Source organism: Schistocerca serialis, chromosome 2 (assembly GCF_023864345.2).
Source record: "Schistocerca serialis cubense isolate TAMUIC-IGC-003099 chromosome 2, iqSchSeri2.2, whole genome shotgun sequence".
Taxonomy (NCBI): Eukaryota; Metazoa; Arthropoda; class Insecta; order Orthoptera; family Acrididae; genus Schistocerca; species Schistocerca serialis.
Window position 1 is genome coordinate 516037555 of NC_064639.1, and position 23865 is coordinate 516061419.

Here is a 23865-nt window from a genome sequence, read left to right on the forward strand (position 1 = left end):
CATGCAGCTTCAAACAAGCAACAATGATCTTTTAGTAACAGAAGTAGACATTAATAGGCATACACTGAATGAAGCGCAGCATGTAAAATTCCTTATAGTACAGATAGATAACAGGTTAAAATGGAATCAACACGTGGATAAATTCGCCAAGAAGTTCAGTTCAACACATTAGGCCTTACAGGCATCTCCCACTGTGTTGACCTAAAGACAAAGGTGTTGGCATATTATATTTTCACTCCATGGGGCATCAAACCTAAACATGTTCGTTCAATAGAAGTGAGCAGTAAGAATATTGTCCAAAGAAGACACTCTTACATTTCACAGAAAATTGTTTAAGGATCTTGGGATTCTTATACTCACTTCACAATACATTTACTACTTGATGATTTTTATAGCTGATAATATAAATCAGTTGTAAATGAACTGTTATATAAACAGTCACAATACAAGACATAAAATAATTTTCTAATAAAGATCGACTCCTCAACCAGGATTCAGAATGGAGTTACGTTCTCTACTGGTAAGACATTCAATAAGCTCATGTTAATATAAAGCAAAAAATTGGGAATCCCTAATAGTTCAAAAGAAAATTAAAACACATGCCTCTCTAGCCACACTTTCTACAAATTGTCTGGATAAGGTTCAGTGACTTAAAGGTTCTGTAGCCCACATGACAAGTTTCAATGTTTGCCATAAAGCTGTACAAACAATAATATACTATAAATAGGACCAAGTACTGACAGAGGTAAAAATATTTTCTTTGAAAAATACCACTATAATCAAGTAGATACTATGCTACTATTGGCAAATAAACAGTAGCTATACAGTAGAGCTAAGGTGGCAGCATGTTTTTTTCAAAGTGTATCAGCTTTCTTTCTAATTTTGCAATTAAAAAATACATGGCTTAAATGTGAATAGTGTTCAACAATATAGTGATAGTTTATTGCAAATATACAGTATAAAGCATAAGTTTCTACAAGACTTTGCCTTATATTAACATATTTTTTAACTCGTACCATATTCCTAAGGATTCTCCTCCTTGGTGGGATCTATAGAACATGAAAAAATTGATTTCAATTGAACTTTGTTTGTCCTCATATGTCAAACTTCATAAAACCGCATTTAAAATAGTTGGAAAATCAGTGAAAGACATGGCAGATAACAATCAGTTCTGAATCACTGGAATAAGCGGAAGACAGTAAGGTCAGTCATGAAATATGAACTGGGTATTACACTGAGGTGACAAAGTCGTGGAACAGTGATATCCACTTTTGCAGAGGGCGGTAGTACCGTGTAAACAAGGTATAAAAGGGCAGTACATTGGCGGAGCTGTTATTTGTACTCAGGTGATTCATGTGAAAAGGTTTCCAATGTGATTACGACTGCACGATGAAGAGACTTTTAACGTGGAATCGTAGATGGAGTTAGATGCAAGAGCAATTCTACTTCGGTAATAGTTATGGGATTCAATTTTCCAAGATATGCTGTGTCAAGAATATCAAATTTCAGGCATTACCTCTTACTATGGACAATGCAGTGATTGACGGTCTTCACTTACGGCCAAGAGCAACAGCGTTTGCATGGAATTGTCACTGCTAACAGACAAGCAACACTGCATGAAACAACCAAAAGAATCAATGTGGGATGTACAGCGAACACACCCGTTATGACGGTGCAGCAAAATTTGCCATTAATGGGGTATGGCAGCAGACGACCATTCCTAACAGCACAAAATTGCTTGCAGTGCCTCTCCTGGGCTTGTAACTATGCTGGTTGATCCCTAGATGACTGAAAACCACGGCCAGGTCAGATGAGTTCCAATTTCAGTAGGTAAGAGCTGACGGTAGGGTTCGAGTTTGGTGCAGACGCCATGGACCCAAGTTGTCAACAAAGCACTGTGCATGCTGGTGGCAGCTCCGCAATGGTGTGAGTTGTGTTTATATGGAATGGACGGGGTCCTCTGGTCCAAATGAAGCAATCATTGAATGGAAACTGGTTATGTTTGGCTACTTGGTGACCATTTGCAGCCATTCATGGACTTCACGTTCCCAAACAATGATGGAATTTTTATGGATGACAATGTACCAGGTTGCTGGGCCACAACTGTTCATGACTGGTTTGAAGAACATTCTGGACGATTTGAGCAAATTGTTTGCCCACCCAGATCGCCCAATATGAATCCCATCAAACACTTATGGGACAAAATGTTGCATTGGCAGTACTTTTGCAATTATGGACAGCCACAGAGGTTGCAAGTCTCAATATTTCTGCAGGAGACTTCAACACCTTACTGAGTTCATACAACATCGAGTAGCTGCATTATGTTGGGTGAAAGGAGGTTCAACATGGTATTAGGAGGCATCTCAGGAGTTTAGTCACCTCAGTGTATGTCTTGCAGACAGAAATACACAACCCTCCTTCAGAAGCAGCTGTAAATGTTTACCTACAGACTAAAATACATCTCTCACTTTCACTTACGAAGAAAGAAAACTTTTCAGCAAATCTGAAAGAATTGCGACACACGATGTAGAAAAATAGTACTAATTTAAAGTTAAATTACGTAACAGGATTGCAGCAAACAAATGGAAGTAATCAAAGTAGTTTTGAATGTGACTGCAGAATCTTTACCTACAGAAGAAACCTCTCTCCTCTGAAGGAAGATTCTTTCAACACACTGTAAAGTACATGAAAATGAAGGTGTTGTCCAAGAGGGGCTTACAGGAATTTGTGAGGAATAAAAATACGCCATGCTTTACCAGTCTCTTCAAAAATTGTTGGTAAATTACTAACAAGCAAATATGAAATACAATGTCAAGATATCAATTTCATTTCTGGAAAGATAACAGTACATTCTACAATATCAATGAATATTCTCTTTGGAGAAACTCTGAAAAATCACAAGAACCTAGAAATTCAAAACATTTGATTATGTACTCCATTAAGTAACAAAATAGGTAATACAATCGAGAACCCAGAGATTGGTTTCACTACCACAGTGCTTTACTAGGCAAGGAGCTATTGAAGGTAGTTTGCTATTACTTTCTTTGAAGTTGCACTGCCTCCCCCAGCCAATTATAGGGGAAATAAAGCTTAACACAAATTCCAAACCAAGGTGCAATTTGAGTTTTTGGAATTAATGAACACTGCAACAAGAGACAAAAAGAAATTCTAGGACTGGCTGAGGATAAGGCCTCTGAGCTAGTATTATATAAACTGGAAAATAAGGAAACTGACATCCTACCTTTTAATGATTTAGATTACGTTATGTATACGGAAAAGAAAGCACAGCTGTAAAGGCAAAGGAAGGAAATTATTTCTGTTATGAACCAGCCTGTTGTTAATCACCTGACTCTCAATACAAATTGACACAAAGTCTCATTGCGACGTAACACACATGTAACAAATAAAAATAAAAACACACACCAAATTCCCTACAAGTGCCAACATCCAAGGCAGCTTAAACCCATAACACATCTTAATGGGTAATACTGTATTAACAAGTGTTTCAACACACTGTTTTAATCCCAAACCACCACTTCATATATTCCTGACACAGTGAAGAGTTTTTTGTCATATGTCAACTAATGTTTTTGAAACATTGACTACCAGTCTACATTTTCCCATTGCAACTGTCGAAGCACATTTGGCTTATGATCTTTCAAAGGTGAAATTTTTTAAATGTTATAATATCTGTACAGCATGCTATTCTTTTCTCCTTAACCCTCAAGTGTTCCTTGCTTAAAGTGTGGCAAACACAAATAAAATTGTTCTGCACCCTTCCATTGTTGTTTCACAATGGCAAGGCCATATCTAATCTTCTGTTATTGCTTCAGTTAACGCAGTGATAAACTGTGTGCTATCATATGTCCAAGTGAGCAGCAGTAATATAAAATAAACAGCAAATTAATGAATTATTTAGGAATAAGGAGATGACTCAATGAAAGCCAGAAGTGCTGCATCGTCAACAGATACAAAAGCAGAGCTTTGCTTTGCTAGCTTTCGGAATGAAATTCCTTTCTCAAGCTATAGGAGAATGAGAAAAACACACACACACACACACACACACACACACACACACACACACACATTATTGGGTGAGGGGACAGCGAGTTACCTTAGGTTTAAGCCAGAGAGATTTGGTAGCGAAGGATAAGCTGTAAGGAGGGCTCCCATCTGCACAGCTCAGAAAACCTGGTGGTGGTGAGAAGTATCCAGATGGCACAGATTGTGAAATAGCCACTGAAATCTTGCACGTTGTGCTCCGCTGCAAGTTGTGCCACTGGGCTGTCCACCTTGTTTTTGTTTCTGGTAACAGTTTCACAGTGGCCATTCATTCTGGTTGACAGCTATTTGGTTGTCATACCAATGTAAAATGCTGTGCAGTGGTTGCAGCAGATCTGGTATATTGGATTGGACTGATCTGGGGGAAGACGCCAAACAGCAAGGTCATCGGTCTTATTGGATTATGGAAGGATGGAGAAGGAAATTGGCCATGTCCTGTCAAAGGAACCATCCCGGCATTTGCCTGAAGCGATTTAGGGAAATCACAGACAACCTAAATCGGGATGGCTGGACACGGGACTGAACTGTCAACCTCCCGAATGTGAGTCCAGTGTGCTAATAACTGCGCTACCTTGCTCGGTAGCTGGTATATAACATGGCTGCTTTCACAGGGGGCCCAGCCTCTGATGGGGTAGGATAAGGCTGTGACAGGACTGGAGTATGAGGAGCTGGGTGAATGGACAGGAAGGTCTTGCATATGAGTCTTTGCAAGGGTCTGACCCTGTGGCAAGGGATTGGGTGGTGGGAGTGGCATAGGGATGGACCAAGATGACATGGAGGTTAGGTGAGTGGCGGAACACCATTTTTGGAGGGGATGGCAGTATCCTGGGTACAATGTCCCTCATTTCAGAGCATGATAATAGATAATCGAAGCTCTGACGAAGGACATGGCTTAGTTGCTCCATTCCTGGGTGGAATTGGGTGACAATGGGGGCACTTCTTTGTGGTTGGTTCTTGGAATGGATCTGAGGGTCAGGAGTGTGAGTGTGTGTGTGTGTGTGTGTGTGTGTGTGTGTGTGTGTGTGTGTGTGTGGATATGGCACAGGAGATATGTTTTGTATTAGGTCTGGTGCCTGTCTGCGAAGGCCTTTGAGAGGCTTTCAAGCGTACTGAGCAAGAGAATTCTCATCACTGTAGATGTGTTTGCCACAGGTGGCCAGACTGTATGGGAGGGATTTTTTGGTATGGAAGGAGTGGCAGCTGTTAAATTGCGGGTACTGTTGGTGATTGGTGGGTTTGATGGGGACTAAGGTGTGGGTATAGCCATATGCAAGGAGGAGATTGACATCTAGGAAGGTGGCATGATGGTTGGAAAAGGACCAGGTGAAGTGGGTGGGAGAAAGCTAGGTAAGAAAAAAAATGTACCGCCCATGCGAGAAAATGACACCAAGCTAGCAGTACAATCCCACAATGAGGCAGTTGTCCATGAGATAATGAGTAATCAACTAAGTGGTTGGCTGACTTCTGATGCAACTGTGCTGTTTAATACTTTGAGGGGGTCATTACTGTGTGATAACAGTTATCCATGGCAATAGAGTGATATAATGAAAGTTTATTTGATTATTGTTTAATTAAACAGTGCTTTAGCACATATTGTGTAAGTTTTATTTTATCAGAGTTTAATTAAAATAGGATTAAAACTACAGCACTGTGCTCATATGTTTACCTTAACACATAAAGACAGGTATTCTTTACAAGAGTACAAAGAGTGCTGTGTGCCCACTCATTTTATGACCATCGGCACATCCGCAAATGGGTTAAATGTCTCCCTACATTCATATCATATTTACAGTTCATGTTGGCAATACTTGTAACCTTGCTTCTTCTTGTACATGCATTTCACAATTATCAACTTTAATTTCAAACATAATATTTTCGATAATTTTTTCCGCATTATTAGCCTTGCCTGCACCACAACAGTTGACTTCAACCAGACAATTATAGCTTATTGTTTTACATGGGCCATTCCACTTGTAAATGAGCCAGAATAAAAAGTGTAGCTTAAAGGAATGATTTTTAATTCTTTTTAAAATAATACTATTTCTTTTTGAAAAAAAGGGGGCACTAAATTAATCAAGTTTATTGAACAGGGAAGTTACTGACATGAAGTGTGCACAACATCGTGAAATTTTTACAAAAAATACTTAAAATTATTACTCTTTTCTACAATTGAAGTGCTATCCCTCAGTTTTGTAAATATTGGTCTGATCACATAATCTATGGTGCTTTCGAATGCATCAAATTCTGGAAACAGACAGTTCTTATGTAAAACGCTTTCTACTACGTAATTTCCTTTGTTTTATTGTGTTTTTGTTATAATCTTTATATCTGATGAAACTTGTAACATGAAATACCTCAAAATATGCTCTTGGGTCATCACTTTCTTCCAGAACCTCTTCAGTAGAATACTGCATTGTAGTTTTGGAGGGATTATTCACTGAAAAACCAAATTTATTACCACCTAAGTATATTTTGTTACAAGTGAGATATTTTATAACTAATTTTAGTAAGAAAAGCCTATCATCAAACCCTGTTTTTCACACTTTTAAGATTAATTTGGCTACAGGTATCATTGAAACTATTCTTTACGCAAGAATATTTAAATACAGGAGTATCTGAAAACACGACATGAATGACACAGAAAAGAGTGAGAAATTAAGAAAGAAATGTAATGAGACCAGACAAAACGTACACACACACACACACACACACACACACACACACACACACACACACACACACACACACACAAAAGATTGCCTAACCAACTGATATCATCATTTGAATTCTACAAATGTGCCCCATCCTTGTCTAGTGTAGTTAAACGAGTCCACTAAATTCTGCTGGAGAGTCGAATTAAAAGAAAGCAGTTCTTGCTAAACTCTTAGATAATGTATCAGATATGCACTAAAATAATCAAATAAAATAAGAAACCAACAAGTGGGTGTGGAATGAGATATCTGAAGAAATAAAATGGAAGGTCTGAAAGCTTTATTTGGGTGATGCCTGTTGAAAATACCCTGAAAGAAAAAGCACAAAGTTAGTTAAATGAAGAGAAGAGAATGACCTTGCAAAATCACAGGACAATGACAATTACAGAAGCATATGGGTATTTTGGTTTTAAAATCCTGACGTAAACATCCACAATTAAATATTTTATTAATTGTGCCCACCTCAAATACTTCCATCCCAGACAGCCTAACATTTACATACTATGTCAATATACAAATTTCAACTTTTTTTGGAAATGTTGCTAAACTGAAAATTTTCCAGAAAACCTACAGAGCTGGTAAGATGTGGCACTGTACTGAAGGTGAACATTGCAAAACAATACAAAGTAAAGTACGACATGTGAATAATTTACAAAATACTGGTGATTATGGTACTGAAAAAAAATCTGTTGCAGTCAGGGGACAGTGAACGTACATGGCTCCATTGAGAATTTACTGAATCAGATTCTAAAACAGTTGTCTTTATTTAATGTCCATTGTTTTTTAAACAGTTTGAGAAACAGAAGGAAAAATATTGGAAATGCCAAGTTATACCACAAATTTTTGGAGTAACATACTAAAATTAAATCCACTGTCCTTAAAAATCATGAACTAATAACTTTTATGAGTAGTGCCTGGATTAATGGAAATACAAAGCTGTCACATGCTATTTGGGAGGAGATGTCTTGCATAAGTACTCAGCCTAGACAGTTGTTAACACCAGCATCCGTGATCCTCTAAAGGAAAAATTTCCAGTCTTCATTATTTGCTTTTCTGGTAATGGATGTACTGGACAATTACATACATCAGAGTTACATTTACCAGAGAAATTTGTTAACTTGTATGTTGAGTCAAACTTCCTGGGCTACATCCTACGGTAAGGAGAATAATGATGATGATACACTGTCCATCCAACAAGTTCCAAGACAGATTTTATTCCTGGTATACAAGCAATGTCAGCATGATAACTACAGTGGCACACCCGAGGGATGACTCGAACCTCCCGACGGGGGGAGTCGTGACAGGACACCTCAGACTGCGGGGCAGTACTGTATCAGTGTTGTGTCGCAAATATCAATGGTGCCACATTTTTAAATAAATTGTTCAAGGTGTTCTCCAGAATGTTTTTGAGAAGAAGAAAGTATGTGCAATGTTTGTCCTGCACACAAAAACAATGTAAATGGACACCTTCCTTAACTTCACTGAAATGCAGAATGTGGACAATTCATTTCCGCTAAAAAATCATCACGAGCAACAAGACTTGATTTTTCAGTAAAACCTACCACAAAGCAACAAAGTCTAGAAATTCATATGAAGGGTGAACGTTCTGATGACATAATCAACATTCAAGTCAATGTGGCGTGCATGCTGAACATCCAGAAGGAATTTCCTGACAGTTTACATTGTTCTATGAACGTTCTCTGTGTTGTAGTCAAGTGAGAGAGAACTATGTAGAATACCTGAAACATTAAAACCACCGTCTTTATGTTTCTCCATCTTTTTTTATTAATCTAGTCTTGAAATTTTTTAGACTGATTGGGTAACAAAAAGACCTGTATGACAAAAAGGAAAGATTAGGCAATAACTGCTAAAAGTGCAAGAGACTTCTATAAACATGCAAGAAAACATATTCAAGTAAAAGAGTGCCATTAATAACAAGGTATCCAGCTTTAGCATGATATGAAACTATACAAGCAATTGAGATACCCCAAACAAAACAATTTTGAAGTTCACACTGATTCAGTTTATTGCATGGTTTATCTATCAGCCTAAATTTTGATTAGTTAGTGTTTTAGGGCCAAATATATCCAGTTAATAAACAGTGTCACCTCTTAACATTCTGATGAATTTAAATCCTCATTTATCAGCGTATATTTGGTTACTGAAGTGATCACAAACAAGGAACACATGTTATGGTGGTGTGAATTTAATAAATGGGAGTGATTCGTAGTTTAACATTTGAACTCCAGCCAACAGCATTGTTCCACCATGTCAACCCCCAGTGTATGCTTCAGTGACGATTTTCATGTTAATTTAGGTATGACAAGGTTATTTAGGCACTACGGTGTTCATTGTGTGTGGTGTGAACCAAGTACAGGTATCACTTTAAGAATAAACAAAGACTGTTTTCCAAGCATATAAATTCTACTAGATCAGAAACAAACAGCATTGCCAATTACAACAGTAGACAATGGCTGGAGGGTGTGGTGTGGAAAAGGGACAGAGCACAAGGGAAACAGAGTGAAATATCATACTCTCCCTCTGCACCGAACACCTCATCAGAGCTGCCTTCTTGAGTGCACACCACTGCAGTAGTGTTTAAAGTAGACAGCAGGGTGGAAAAAATAAAGTCGTCATGTACATGTAAAGCAGAGCTGGAAAATTCGAGGCGATGTGTTTTAAAATGTGTGGGTGATGCCATGACATTTAAGTTGGAGTAAAATAACATATTTTACAATATAACACTGAAAATGTCAGGTGATATTTCTCCGATATTCAAAGCCAACAGATAATAAGGCCAATTAGCACTTGGATTTTTGTGATTTAAATCATAGTAAAATCATCATCTAGATTTGTAATTCCATTCTTTTATATTATATTACAGAAATTCTGAGACCATCAAGCTATTCATTTTATGTATACATGTTGCATGTGCAAGACATATTGGTCACAGGCACAAGACTATTAAAATGTCATTTCTGTTTTTAGTATATATATTGTGTACAGTTTCTAGTACGTTACTAGTACCTCAAAACAGGTTTTGTAGTTGTCCAAATTCATAGAAAATTGTAACTGTCTTTCAGTACCTTGCAAGATACAGTTGATTTTAGGCACACATAGAAAGATGGGAGATTTGTCCAACATATCTCAACTCATTACAGATTAGCAACTTTGGGTTCTGTGGCGGTGAGAAGTGAACAATGATAATAAGCCACTGCCATGGACATTAACAAAATTCAGTGTGAGTCATTATTCTACATACATATCCTTGAAAATGTTTTTACCAGAATGTGGAATCTTTTTTTGTTTATGATTTTTATGATATTTGGTTACTGTTACACCTAGTTAAGTGATGTAAATAAAAATGTGGAAACTGCATCCTACTGTGATTACAAAACTTTGGTTTTAAGGGTGATTTTATCTTTACAAAGAAGGCAAAGGTAGCTCATGTTAGTGGACAGTTTGTCTTTTTCAAATGGACGCAACTCTTTAATTAAAATTCCTGGTGGTCATATTTTTAAAAACTCCAACAAAGTATGCAAGGGTAGAATCTTTATCATTATAAACAACACACTATTTTATTTGTTGGTTAGGAAGAACTACAAGCATTTTCTAAGCAAATGACAAATAAAAGTGTCATTCATTTTTGCATAACCAAACACGTCCTCTTATAACACAAATTATTATAAAAAACCAACAAACTGAGCCAAAACATTTCTAGTTGGTCATCATGGTTAACCCTAGCTTGAAATGGTGTGCAGACCAACAGGAAGCACTGTAATACAAAAGCACATGACATTACTAAAATGTCTCAGTCACCTCTTCATTTACATGAAACCAGTAAGAATACTATGCTTTACTTAAACTGGAGGAAGTTGTGTCACAAATAGGTTTGTCAAATTGTGGCACATTTAACTACGGAAGGAAAGCAAGCTTTATCATCAGAAAAAAAATAATAATATTAATACTCTGCCAAAATGGCTTAATTACAAACAGGGATGAAGTAGACAAAATTAGTTTTATTACATGTGACATGTAAAAACATTTTATCACATATGTATTTATAAAATGAATTTAATATACACATATATATATAATTAAACAATTTATAAGACAAATTATACACATCAATACACACTGTCAAGTGACAGGAAAATTTCAAATGCCTATTTCTTAAAACATCCAATGCAATCAGTAGGATTGGTATCACAAAAGAATACTGTAGGTGTCTATCAGCAACTTGTGACGACAATTCAAAAACTAAATAAAATAGCATTATGTGCGTAACATTTCACACCCACTGCACACAAATTTACCACATAAAATACTATGTGCGCCATAAATTTAATATTGAGGGGACATGTAATGTACATTTATGAACCTGTAAGAACTGTAAAATTATGGATGTGTAATTACTTAATTTCCATATTGTTCAATGGAGGAAATAATTATGTTACTCAAAACCTGTTATTTAGGGACCACCGAGATATTTAAATAATTCTGCAGTCTTGCTGAATCATGTCACTGATGCTACTTATACGCTACACTACAAGAGAAACTAAAACTATATATTTATTGTTGTACAGTTGAGTACTAAGCTTTACAGGCAATGATAAACCAGGGTAATTCTGTGTATCCTTACACACAAATTTGTAAAGCAGCATGAGAAACAACAAATAGGAATGAGTGGACACATTCATATACAAACATTTCCTAGTAATAAATATCTAATCTAACATCTCAAACTAGGCTATATTACAGAAAAAATGCTTGCTACTGCAGACAAAACAGGAAAACAAGAAAAAATAATCTACAAGCCACAATGTGTAAATGACACTTATGAGATCATTTCTGTCAATTATATCATTTATAAGGTGGCAAATCTATACAACACACACATATAGAATAGTGGATACAAAAATATTGGGATGTAAGCACCACATTACTTAAATGTCATATTCACGAGAATGAATAACTGCCATGGAACACAGGGATCATTTTGCAGTTTTACACAAATACACAACTATAAAATTACACTAATATTAATACTAACACACATATTTTCTGTAAGTTAGAATACACTATAAATGCAAATATTTTATCACATCACAGCTAAAAATCTCAGATTTTCATGCACATATGTAAAAGATAACAGTGCTTTCTTCTGTAACAAGAATTACTTCACTAATTCTTCTCAATACTGACAGAAAACTAAACAGTAGCAACAGGGATAAAGAAAATAAACAATTCAGAATCTTTTTACAAAAAATCACCTAGCAGTTCTAGCTAGAAGGTCAAATAAACATATAGTCAGAAAAACACACACACACACACACACACACACACACACACACACACACACACACACACACACACACACACCAGAGAGAGAGAGAGAGAGAGAGAGAGAGAGAGAGAGAGAGAGAGAAAGATATTTGATTACTGAATTTTTTAAAAATAGTTTCTCATTTCTCATCCTCTTCAAGTTTAGTATGACTGCCAGAAAATATCCTTGTCACTGGGTTTAGATTTAGATCTGTAATTACTTTACACTTATTAGGCCCAAAAGCTGTTTCTTTGGTTCATTCAGCTGTTAATACTGGCAAGGATTGATGCTAAACAAACCTAAATGTTGCTCCACAGAAGTTGTCCGATATGCAAACGACACAGAGAAAATTTTATTTCTCAAGCTGTGCATGTAACTGTGGAGCTGGTTTAGTTCTCCAAACTTTTAAGGCAATTTCCATTGAAACAAATGACAGAGGACACAAGCTACCTGCCACTCTCTAAGCTTGCTTTCTTTATATCACTCATAAAAATGGATGTACACACTATTTGAAAAGTACGAACATAGAAAAAAGTACGTTTGAGTGCTAGAAAACATGTTCCTGCAGACTTCATATTTCTTCATCAGTGAGTCTGATGAAGTGAAATTATAAACCTACATGCAATTTCGAGGATAATAAAATTCTGAGGCATTAATTAAGATTAATATTCATACTATCCACTGGCATCTAAACCTACAATTCATGTATGGCATGCTCAAAACAGTCTGACACGAAATTGAGAAAAAAAGTAAAAAATGAAAGAGGCACAAAACAGAGACAGCTAACCAACCCTGTTGGAGGTGGAGGTGAGGAGGGGGGTGAGACCTCGTACTTTATTTAAACCTTTACAAAATTTAAAAACCTGAAACTCTCGATAACAGAAAGTAATTTGAAGCAATGAATGTTCACACTGTGGTAATGAGAACTTATTAATTATAGAGGCATTTCCAAGGAACCACAGGTAACCAATTTTCTAAAACACACTCAAATTGTAGTACTATCTTCTACATAGAGTACACAAGAATGATGCCTGTACTGTTCTGTGTCATCAAAATTAGAGACAGAATCCCCATATATTCAGACCTACACATAGTTATGCAACTGTGGGGTGGTTGTTTCACACTAATAGATTTTTTTTTCTATTTCTGTTATTTCACATTGTTTGAAAACCACATTTGTGTTGTATATGTATTTTTCCTCCAATGTGCACACTCCACAGCCTGCACAAATCATTTTAACAATTACATATAAACAGTTCCACAGCAAGACAGTAATATTTACACTTTATATACATGTAGAACAATATATGTTCACATTGCACTCAAACATTTGACAATAGAACAACAAAATATTGAAAGTTCTACATTCAACAACACAAATCTGCAAGAAAAGAAACTTTGTTATTCTTCAACACAGTAAGATTTTTCTAATAAATTTGTAATTTCTGAAGCAACAGCAATATAACAAAAATGGAAGAACCAGTTCAGTTACAAAAATATTCATTTTAATTTAGATTTACTCCTTGAGTTTCAGCCTCCTCTCTAAATCAAGAACAGACCATTTTACCACAGTTGACATGGAAGCAGAAGTTTTAATTAATGTGTCTCTGATCATCTGCCTCAACGGCTCTGTGTAGCTAGTATCCTCAGCCACTTAAGATGCAGAGATTAGTCAAGAAGAAGTCACATAAGACTCACTACCGAAGTGTTTATTTCCCTGGAGGTAGGCCTAAATGCTTGATGTGAGCTATTACTTGAGTAATGGAAAATGTGTATTTTAAATAATCTATAATGATCATTAGGCTGTATTGTAATTTCACTACTTTTTGTGGTAACAATAGTTACAACAGTGTCCATTTGAAGCTACAGAAATGCTAACTGATTTCTAGTATCTGCTGATTTGTTAGCATTACTAAGAGCAATACATCAAACATGAAACTTCCTTAGTCTAACAACTGTTGCAAAACTGTCCATTAAAATTTACAAAAATGCTATGTCCATTATTTCGTAACTGTTACAGCTACTAAGAGGCGCTACACCAAAACATGGAACATATAATATCAACAGTATGTGGTATTATGAAGCACTGTTCATTTAAAATGAGCAGAATGTATGTCACACACACACACACACACACACACACACACACACACACACACAAACCTCTCCAACATTGTCTTGCAGTCAGCACATCGTATCATTCCTCTTTAAAACAGCTTGAGGGCATTTGTACAAAATAGATAATCCAGCAACACACTCCTTCTTCGGCCAGCACTGGGCACAAACACATTGTGGACATGTACTTTAGCAAATAGTCTTGTCCTGTATGCTGATTTACGAAATCAGCTTATACTGACATCTTTCATACGGAAACTTTCTGTCTACTCTGAAAGATGCAAAGCTTTCAAAATAAGATGGAAGCACAACATACATGTGGTAATCCACTTACTATTACAACCGAAAAAGCACGTCTCTTTCCCTATGTTTATGAGCAGAGGACAGAAACTGATATTCCATAAACCGTGCTGCTTATCAAAGCAAGTAGTGTGTCGTCATTAAAACAGTCTCCTACATGTACACAACTACTGGCCTGTACACCTTACCATCTATTAAGTATATGAAACGATTTCTTGTAGTCTTTCCAAATTTAAAATTACATAACCTATTACCGATTACATCAAGCAATATGTAAAATTTCGTACTCTATACACATTACAATCTCAAGGAACGTTTCTCCTCGGTCCAAACACAAAATTACCCTGGAATGGAACACTTCAAGCCTTTGTCACGAAAAAGTATCATCATCTTACTGTCAAAAATAGGGTTCCACATACATACAAACGCCTTCTCCTCAAAAATATTCGGGTAATCTTAACAAATCTCACCCACTACATACGTCGTTATCTTCGACTGACACTGTGCACAACAGATTCAAGCATTTTCTTCTGCAGTTGGAAGCCAAAATGCCATATTTGTGCAGGCAGACGCAAGCATCATGTACTTGGGGTTGAACTGCACGCACTGGACAGGTGCTGGATGATCTGCATTGAGGACACAAACTTTGTACCCAGTATCTGCGTTCCACACATGAACTCTGCCATCCGTCGACCCACTGAAGACAAACTGCGAGTCTGGGCTGAAAGATGCTTCTATGGGTATTCCCTTGTTGTTTAAATGGCCAGTAAATGTCTGCAACGGTGTCCCGTGGAAGGCATCAATCAGTCGGATAATTGACCCATTTGTAGATATCAGAATAGTTTTCCCATCACGACTAAATTTTAGTCCAGTCCAATCACACTCCCTTTCTTGGCTTAATTTAAACGTTATGAAAGGACCTTTATCGAATGATCTCAAATCGTACAGTTTAATATGTTCTGAGTTTACCCCAGCTGCAAAGATAAGTCCTTCAGGATCGTATGCTGCAACTGGTCTTCCTGACAGATGCATAAGCCCTTGGCAATTCGGTGACCTCAGATCCCACAACCGCAATGTTTTGTCCAGCGAACCTGAGAGAAAAGTGTCTTCAACAGGGGATATGCAGAGCGAGACAACTTTCTTTGTATGTCCTGGGAAATAGCGAATATACTTATTATCGTGAAGGGATAAATATCGTATAGTATCATCCACTTTTGTGGAACTGTGAATTGCTGTGTTTTTTGCATGCGTAAAATGTATAAGATCAACTCCATATTTCTTGCTGTTGACTGTCCTCATCTGTGTCCCTTTTTCACAATCATATATCACAATTTGATCATCCTCGCTGCAGGAAATCAATGTGTCTCCACTCGGCGAAAAGTCAATGCTATTTATCTTATCTGTATTCTCCCTGAATACTTTCGCTACCTTAAAACTTCGAACAACGTGGTCTACCAACTTCATGTTTATATAAGTTTAGCTGGATATTAAACCATACACGTATAATCCAACAACGCTTGATAGTTTCACCGCAGTACTACAGGATAACAAAGAACAAACGCCGACCGGAGAGAATCAACGTTCACGAAACACATGCCTTCACTTCACCGTCGTACGTAAATAATACTGTCAACAATTAGCAAAAACGCGGGTTTTGTGTATTACGGCAAAACAAGGCAACCTTCGACAAGCTTAACCACAACACCAACGCGACAACTCTACCTCCATCACAGACTTCCGACGTATCACTAACCGCGATCGTTAGCTGCGAACTGTGGAACGAGATATCTTGCAATAGATGTCACTGTATTCGCTGCGTCCAGACAACTGCACGAACTCCATACTTTGCGGTGGAACTCTTTGGTTTAGTGCGTGATGTGGTTTATCTTTGTTATAGTCTGGAACTGAAAGCTGCACCACAGTCCACACATGTGAAAGTATGAGAAGGAAGTAGGAACTGATGCAAGTGAGGCCAGTGTATATTACGTTTGTGATAATATCTATTGCGCTCTCATTTCCCGTGGAGGTATATCTGAATGACATTACACAGTTCATTTAGTGTCAATATACATTTTATTTACTGTGATATTAAAGCTGTAAATATATTTCTCATGTACAAGCAATGTTTACTGTTTGTTGTGCCATATGTTGAAACTAAACTGAGTGACATGAAAGCTGCATTATTCTTTAATACCAATGTTTCGTTCGAATAAGATTTTTTTCAGTCAGAGGAGAGCCTAATCTGCTGTAAATAAATAATCATCTTCATTTTTCAGTGTCGCGATTAACAGCCGAGATGCCACCAACAGCGAAAGAAATAAGAACAACCTTTCTAAATTTTTTTATAGAAAAGAAGGGACATCAGTATGTACATTCATCCTCAACAATTCCCCTTGATGACCCAACACTCCTCTTTGCAAATGCGGGAATGAACCAGGTTAGTAACCTGACGAATTAAAGTAGACTTTCTGAGCCTGACAAGCACATTCTTTCTTTCAATTTGTTTGCCCTGGAGGGTAAATATTCAACGAGAAAAATTTGTCATGTACACTGAAAGATGAAAATATTGGTTGTTACTGTAATTCCCTTTGCATGTTTATTCAATGTTTGAGTGTGAATAGGGACTTTTTCATCGTATTCGTTAATCATTAGTTAGACTGGTGTAATAACCGAAAGGAAAGCGCTGTTCTCAAACAACTACAATGATAAAATCAGAATGGTCTAGAAAAGCAGATGGACCATATGGTACTTGGTGGGGTGATATTTTCAACATGTATGTTTGTTATGGTGCAGGAACAACTAACAGAAAAAGCACTACTTCGATATAATAAGTATACCAAAGGGAGGAAGAAAAAAAAGTGTATATTGTTCATTGAAAAATGAATTTGATATCCTGAAATACAGTGTACATGATATTTTCATGGGTTTACTAAACTTCGTTGTAGATTCCTTTTGGCTGTCAAGGACAAAACCAAACAACCCTGACATTTCCGCAGCATATTTTAATAGTCATAAGTTTATTATTTTTAAACTGTCCTGCCTTTTTATAAAAATTCTTTCTTGAGTTTGGGAAAGCAATTGCTTCTTTTTGGGAAGTCGAGCTTGTCATCAGTTTAGACAAGTTTCTCAACTTAGTTGCCACGTACAGGTAAATATATGCCTAAGGCTCAGATTCTTGTAAGTTGCACTATGTGATGAAAAGTATCTGGACACCTGGCTGAAAATGACTTAAAAGTTTGTGGTGCCCTCCATCGGTAGTAGTGGAATTCAACAAGGTATTGGCCCACCCTTAGCCTTGATGACAGCTTCCCTCTCGCAGGCATACGTTCAATCATGTGCTGGAAGGTTTCTTGAGAAAGACAGCCCATTCTTCATGGAGTGCTGCACCGAGGAGAGGTATCAATGTCAGTTAGTGAGAACTGGCATGAAGTCAGCACCATTCCAAAACATCCCAAAGGTGTTCTTTAGGATTCAGATCAGGACTCTGTGCAGGCTAGTCCATTACGGACTGTTATTGTTGTGTAACCACTCTGCCACAGGCCGTGCGTTATGAACAGGTGCTCGATCGTGTTGAAAGATGCAATCACCATCCCCGAATTGCTCTTCAACAGTGGGAAGCAAGAAGGTGCTTAAAACATCCATCTAGGCCTCTGCTGTGATAGTGCCATGCAATACAACAGGGGTGCAAGCCCCCTCCATGAAAAACACTACCACACTGCAACACCACCGCCTCCAAATTTTACTGTTGGCACAACACATGCTGGCATTCCCCATACCCATACCCTGCCATTTTTTGTCACTGCACAGAATGTTTTTTCACTCCTTACACTTCTTACACCAATCGAGGGGTCGTCTGGCTTTTATCGGCGGGATGTGTGGCTTATGAGCAGATGCTCGACCATGAAATCCAAGTTTTCTGATCTCCCACCTGTCATAGTGCTTGCAGTGGATCCTGATGCAGTTTGGAATTCCTGTGTGATGGTCTGGTTAGATGTCTGCCTATTACACATTTCAACCCTTTTCGACTGTCACTGATATGTGTCAGTCAACAGATGAGGTTGGCCTGTACGCTTTTGTGCTGTATGTGTCCCTTCACGGACTTGCATTCGGGAGGACGACGGTTCAATCCCGCGTCCGGTCATCCTGCTTTAGGTTTTCCGTGATTTCCCTAAATCGCTTCAGGCAAATGCCAGGATGGTTCCTTAGAAAGGGCACGGCCATCTTCCTTCTCCATCCTTCCCTAACCCGATGGGACCGATGACCTCACTGTTTGGTCCCCTTCCCCAGCACCAACCAACCAGCTGTCCCTTCACGTTTCCACTTCACTATTGTATCAGAAACAGTGGGGCTAGGGATGTTTAGGAGTGGGAAATCTCGCGTACAGACATGTGACCACGTGCGAAGTCGCGAGTTCCGCGGGGGGGGGGACCTATTCTGCTCGCTCATGATGTCTAATGACTACTGAGGTTGCTGATATGAACTATGTGGCGGTAGGTGGCAGCAAAATGCACCTAATATGAAAAAAAAGTTTTTGGGGGTGTCCAGATACTATTGATCACATAGTGTAGCATTATATGAGCCAACTCACGTATTACATCTACACCTACGTGTCTGCTGTGCAATTCAATAGTAAGTGCCAGTGTTCATTGAATATTTCTCTGTATTCCACACAAATAGTACACAGAAAAAATTAAGATTTAATTCTTTCCTTGCAAGCTTTAATTTCTCTTATTTTACATCATTTCCCCCTATGTAGATCCTAACAAAATATTTTTCCATTCACAAGAGAAACTTTGTGATTGAAATTTCGTAAAAATATCTCGCGGCAACGAAGTATTTGTTTTAATGATTGCCACCATAACGTGTGTATCATATCTGTGACCTCTGCTTTCTAATAATACAAAATGAGCTGCCCTCTCTTGAATATTTTTAACTTCTTCTTCAAACTTATGTGGTATGCATTCTTATTGCGCAATAATCTTCCAGAAGACAATGGACATGTGTAGTGTAGGCAGTCTCCTTAGTAAGCCTTTTGTATCTTCTAGGTGTTCTACCAATAAAACAGTCTTTGGTTCACCTTCCCCAAAACATTTTCTGTTTTATTATTCAAACCTAATTTGTTCATAATTGTACTATCTAGATATTTAGTTGAATTGACAGCTTTTAGAGTGTATACTCTCACCCGATTGGCTTATGACAACAGAAACAAATTATGAACAGCAACATGCAGTGCAAGAATCTAGTACACATAAGTGCACTTAAACGTGCGGATTGACTTGTTTTCAATCTGGAGATTGGGATTTTCTTCCCGATGTTCTGACAGGCTAACCTTTTGTGAAGCTCAAGGCCTAGGTTATATCAGAATATGACAATTTGGTTGAGAGTTGGCAAAGCCAGTGAATATCAAAACAAAAATAAAATTGCTGATACAAATTGATGCCTAGTGTGGTCAGAAAATCATATGTCCAACACTGCAGCTACCCACTTTGACACATTATTTGGTATAATCCATATCACTTCAGGCACTTGAATTTAGCATATATTAAAATTCAGAAGTAAGTAAGAAACACTATTCTTTTGTTTTCGCCTAAAAAAATTCCTGCCCCGAGACACAGGTCTCCAAAGATGACACTGCGAACACCATTTTATAATTTACAGATTTTTTTAAAAATTCCAATCCAAAAAATTAAATTTTTTGTGTTAACAGAAATATGATTCCACCCGTCTGCTTTGACCAATGATGTCACCAATATAGCGGAAACGACCATTCACAACAACTCCCATATTGCGACTATGACTTCATTTTGTAAACATGACAACAAACAGAAAAATAGATTGGAAAACCATCAGACACATATTCCTCCAAAAATATAATGAAACTAACAGGACAAGCAGGGGAAATGGGGTTTTTGGGTGGAGCAAACTAAAAATAAACACACGCCACTAAACCAAACAACAAAAACAATGAAATAAAATGACCACAACCTTCCCAAAATCAATTAAAAACAATATCCACTGGAATCGGAAACTTCCCTTGACCTACATAGGTCAACAGCAACTACCGATACCACACTATAAGTCTCAAAACTTTCTCCACCATCACCACACTTAATCATACCACAAAGAAAACCCTAGAAAATCAAAACTAGAATCGAACACTTCCCTTGACCTGTTATCCTTATCTCCTCATATATCCGTCCCTGATCCGAGACGCCAGAACTTTAGTAAGCTTCACTTCTTCACGGCATGCTGAACACTTCACGACTTCAGCCAACAGGCCGAATAGCTGAAGAATTTTTATTAGAGACAACACACTGTCCCCCATCATTACTGACAACTGAAAACTGTTGACCTTGTCAGTCATATCCATACCTACCAAAGACATAAACAAAATGATTTACCAAAATTCACACACGACGAACAGAAAAAAAACTACAGTAACATCGACGTAACAAAACCAAAATCGTTAACTCACTGAACAATATTCCGCTGAAAGCACAGTCACCACTGGTACCACACACATGCAATGCTGCCACATAAATGAACCCCATACGTCACATAACACGCTACCCCTATACACACCACCAGAGAGAACCATCAACTGCAACAATACGCCACCTATAAACACTCCACACAAGCAAAGTAAACCAGAAACATCACCTAATACACAACACACAAACACACAACCAGGGAGCACCCATCAAAAGACACCTACAAAAACGCCATGTTGATTATTACCATGTAGTACTGTATTCTCTGCATAGGAGAGTTTCCACTTTTAAGTTGGATAGGTTTTATTTTAAAACATCTTTTTTTTCCAAGGTTAATGTATGTCTTCACTGAAGATCTTTCTTACTAATTTCTTTGTTACAGTGTTAATTTCTATTGTCTTTGTTGCAGTTATTTCTTATCACTTTCTTTGTTGCAGGTATTTCTTGTCATTTTCTTTGTTTCAGGTATTGTCACTTTCTTTGTTGCAGGTATTTCTTATCTCTTTCTTTGTTGCAGTTATGTCTTTTCACTTTCATTCTTGCAGATATTTCTTACACTTTGTTGTAGTTTCTTGTCAGTTTCTTTGTTGTGGTTGTTCATTGCAGGTGTCTCTGTTGTAGTCGTTCAGTGCTAATTTGTTTACTGAAGAGTCTTCTGAGAAATATGAGACCATCTAGTGAGTTCTGTGTTTTCATGAGGAATTTGCCAGTTGACACAGTTGCAGTGTGTTTTGTGAAAAAGACTGTTTGAAATGTTTTCTGACTGGGGCCACAGGAGAGTGAGGTGTTCTGACAATTTACACATCCACAAAAGAGTGATATATAAGACAAATAGAGGAAGAATTAAATACTGTGAATTAGTCAACTACAGAGCTAGGTGTCAGTCCTGTTAAGAAACCATGGTTGGTGAAGTAGTCATAAGCTCTATGCATCAAGAAACCGCAGAGAAATTACTAAAGCTATGGATGAATACACTACAGCAAAACTGACCACTCTTCCAAGTAGAAATTCCGTCTTCAGAAGAAAATGAATCATAGCACTCTTGCATCTCTTGCCTGGAATTTTTCATGAATATCAATTCAGCTGTTGAATACTGTGCATCCTATAGTGAAAAGGTGCAAGTTTTAACAATTATTCAGAGATATTTTCAGAGAAAACAGTTTTGAGCCATGTTCCATCAATATCAAAGAACATGGTAGGCAAATCAGGAAATGTGAGGTCTGTAAAAGGAGTCTTTGGAAGACCAGATCCCTATTATGGTCATCCTATAGAAGCAGCTCAAGTTAAAAAAGTGCAGTCATTTTATTTGGACTATTAATGGGACTGTTCTCGCCAGAGTGCCAACAAAATACACTCTATAACTGTAACAGCTGAAGGTCAAAAAGTTGTAGAAGTGAAGAGTTACATGACTCGTAGTGTTAAAGAAACTTTTGCAATTTATAAGAGCAACTATACAACTTCACATATGGGAAGATCAAAATTTTATGCACTACGATGTAAGTGGGTAGTTCCACACCCACCTAGAGATGTCTGTCTATGTGCATACTGCACGAATTTTGAACTTTGTGTGGGTACTTTGAAGAACTTACTGGAGCATGTGACATATGACACCTTGGTTGGGCATGTGAAGACATTAGTAGTCTGTGGCATAAAGTGAAAGACTTGTTTGTTTTAAGTATGTGATGACTGCCCTGGAAAGGGAGAACTGTCTTTACAGACACTTGGTGTGGAAGACAAAGCAGATAACACTGCAGAAATTACGAGTGTGACATGGGAGGAAAATAAATTGAGAAAACTGTTGCCTTTGACAGTTTCATTGATGAACATGGTAAATGGTCAGTGAAAGCAGTAACACACCAGCATCTGAAGAAATTGCAACAACACATTGCAGAAGTGAGAGGTTGTGTACAGGCTGAAGAACTATGTTTGGTACTTCACTGTGATTTTGCTGAGAACTGGTCTGTAACTCTCCCACAAGAATTACAAGGGTATCATGGGAGTAATGACCAGGTTTCTATTTTTACAGGAGTGACATTTTTTCGAAACAAGACCACAAGTGTTGTAGTTATAAGTGACGACACAGGACACGACTCAGCTCAGGCTTTGCTAGCAATGCGCAAAATTCTTCAACTGCAAACAGAGGCAGAGAAGACAATCATCATTTCTGATGGTGCTCCTAGACATTTTAAAAATCATTGCCAGCTGTTTAAACTGAGTAAGTCGCTTGTGCCAACTGACTGGATATACAGTGCTACTGGTCACAGGAAGGTGCCTTGTGATGGTGTAGGCGGTCTGCTGCAGCACCATGCTACCAAACGTAATCTTTCCAGACCAAATACAGCTGTGATTCAGAATGCTGAAGACTTTACGAGAGTCGTAAAATCATACACATCCGCAGCCCTCATTCTTTTGTCCAAAGAGGAACTTGAAGAATTCTGTGAGCAGAAAAAAGAAGAATGGTCTAAACAAACTACTAGGATTTCAGAAGACTCATTTTTGGACTCAAAGTGATGAGCGAGTTCATATTGGTTGCACTTTAAAGAGCAAGAAAGAAGAAACTTTGTTTGTTCGGCCAACACCTCAGAAACAGCAGGATAATATTCAGATTCACAACCGGAGAAGGGGGATGTTTGTGGCGTGTGTGTATGACTGTGACTGGTGGATTGCAGAGATTATAGATGCTAGTTATGAGTTAAACAAAATTGTAGTGAACTTAATGCTACCACATGGACCAGCTGCTGGATATAGGTTTCCAGCTGAAGGACAGCAACACCACCATCAGTGCTCACTTCCTGCTCACACTGTTTTGAAGTGCTCCAGTTTCTATTGGTTCAACAGGAAGACATCACTCTATATCAAA

The 23865-nt window shown here is 37.7% G+C and overlaps 2 protein-coding genes across 4 annotated transcripts in view; one reads left to right on the plus strand and one right to left on the minus strand.

Annotated features, from left to right (window-relative positions):
* The window catches only part of LOC126457483 (WD repeat-containing protein 82), a 76568-nt gene extending 60261 nt beyond the window's left edge, over positions 1-16307 (minus strand). The window contains exons 1-2 of one of the 3 annotated variants that reach the window (XR_007585477.1): positions 14996-16307; positions 6417-6499 (exon numbers count right to left, since the gene is read on the minus strand). Coding sequence is in view for 1 of the 3 variants with exons in the window: in XM_050093778.1 (XP_049949735.1) it covers positions 15031-15978 (948 nt within the window). In the remaining 2 variants the exon portion in view is untranslated. Of the gene's footprint in view, positions 1-6322; positions 6500-14984 lie in introns of those variants that run through there. The other 2 variants (XR_007585476.1, XM_050093778.1) reach the window with 2 other exon arrangements.
* Positions 16308-16384: 77 nt separating this feature from the next.
* The window catches only part of LOC126457482 (alanine--tRNA ligase, cytoplasmic), a 184324-nt gene continuing 176843 nt past the window's right edge, over positions 16385-23865 (plus strand). The window contains exons 1-2 of the mRNA XM_050093777.1: positions 16385-16540; positions 16791-16951. Of these exons, the coding sequence (XP_049949734.1) occupies positions 16811-16951 (141 nt within the window). The 5' untranslated portion in view covers positions 16385-16540; positions 16791-16810. The remainder of the gene's footprint in view (positions 16541-16790; positions 16952-23865) is intronic.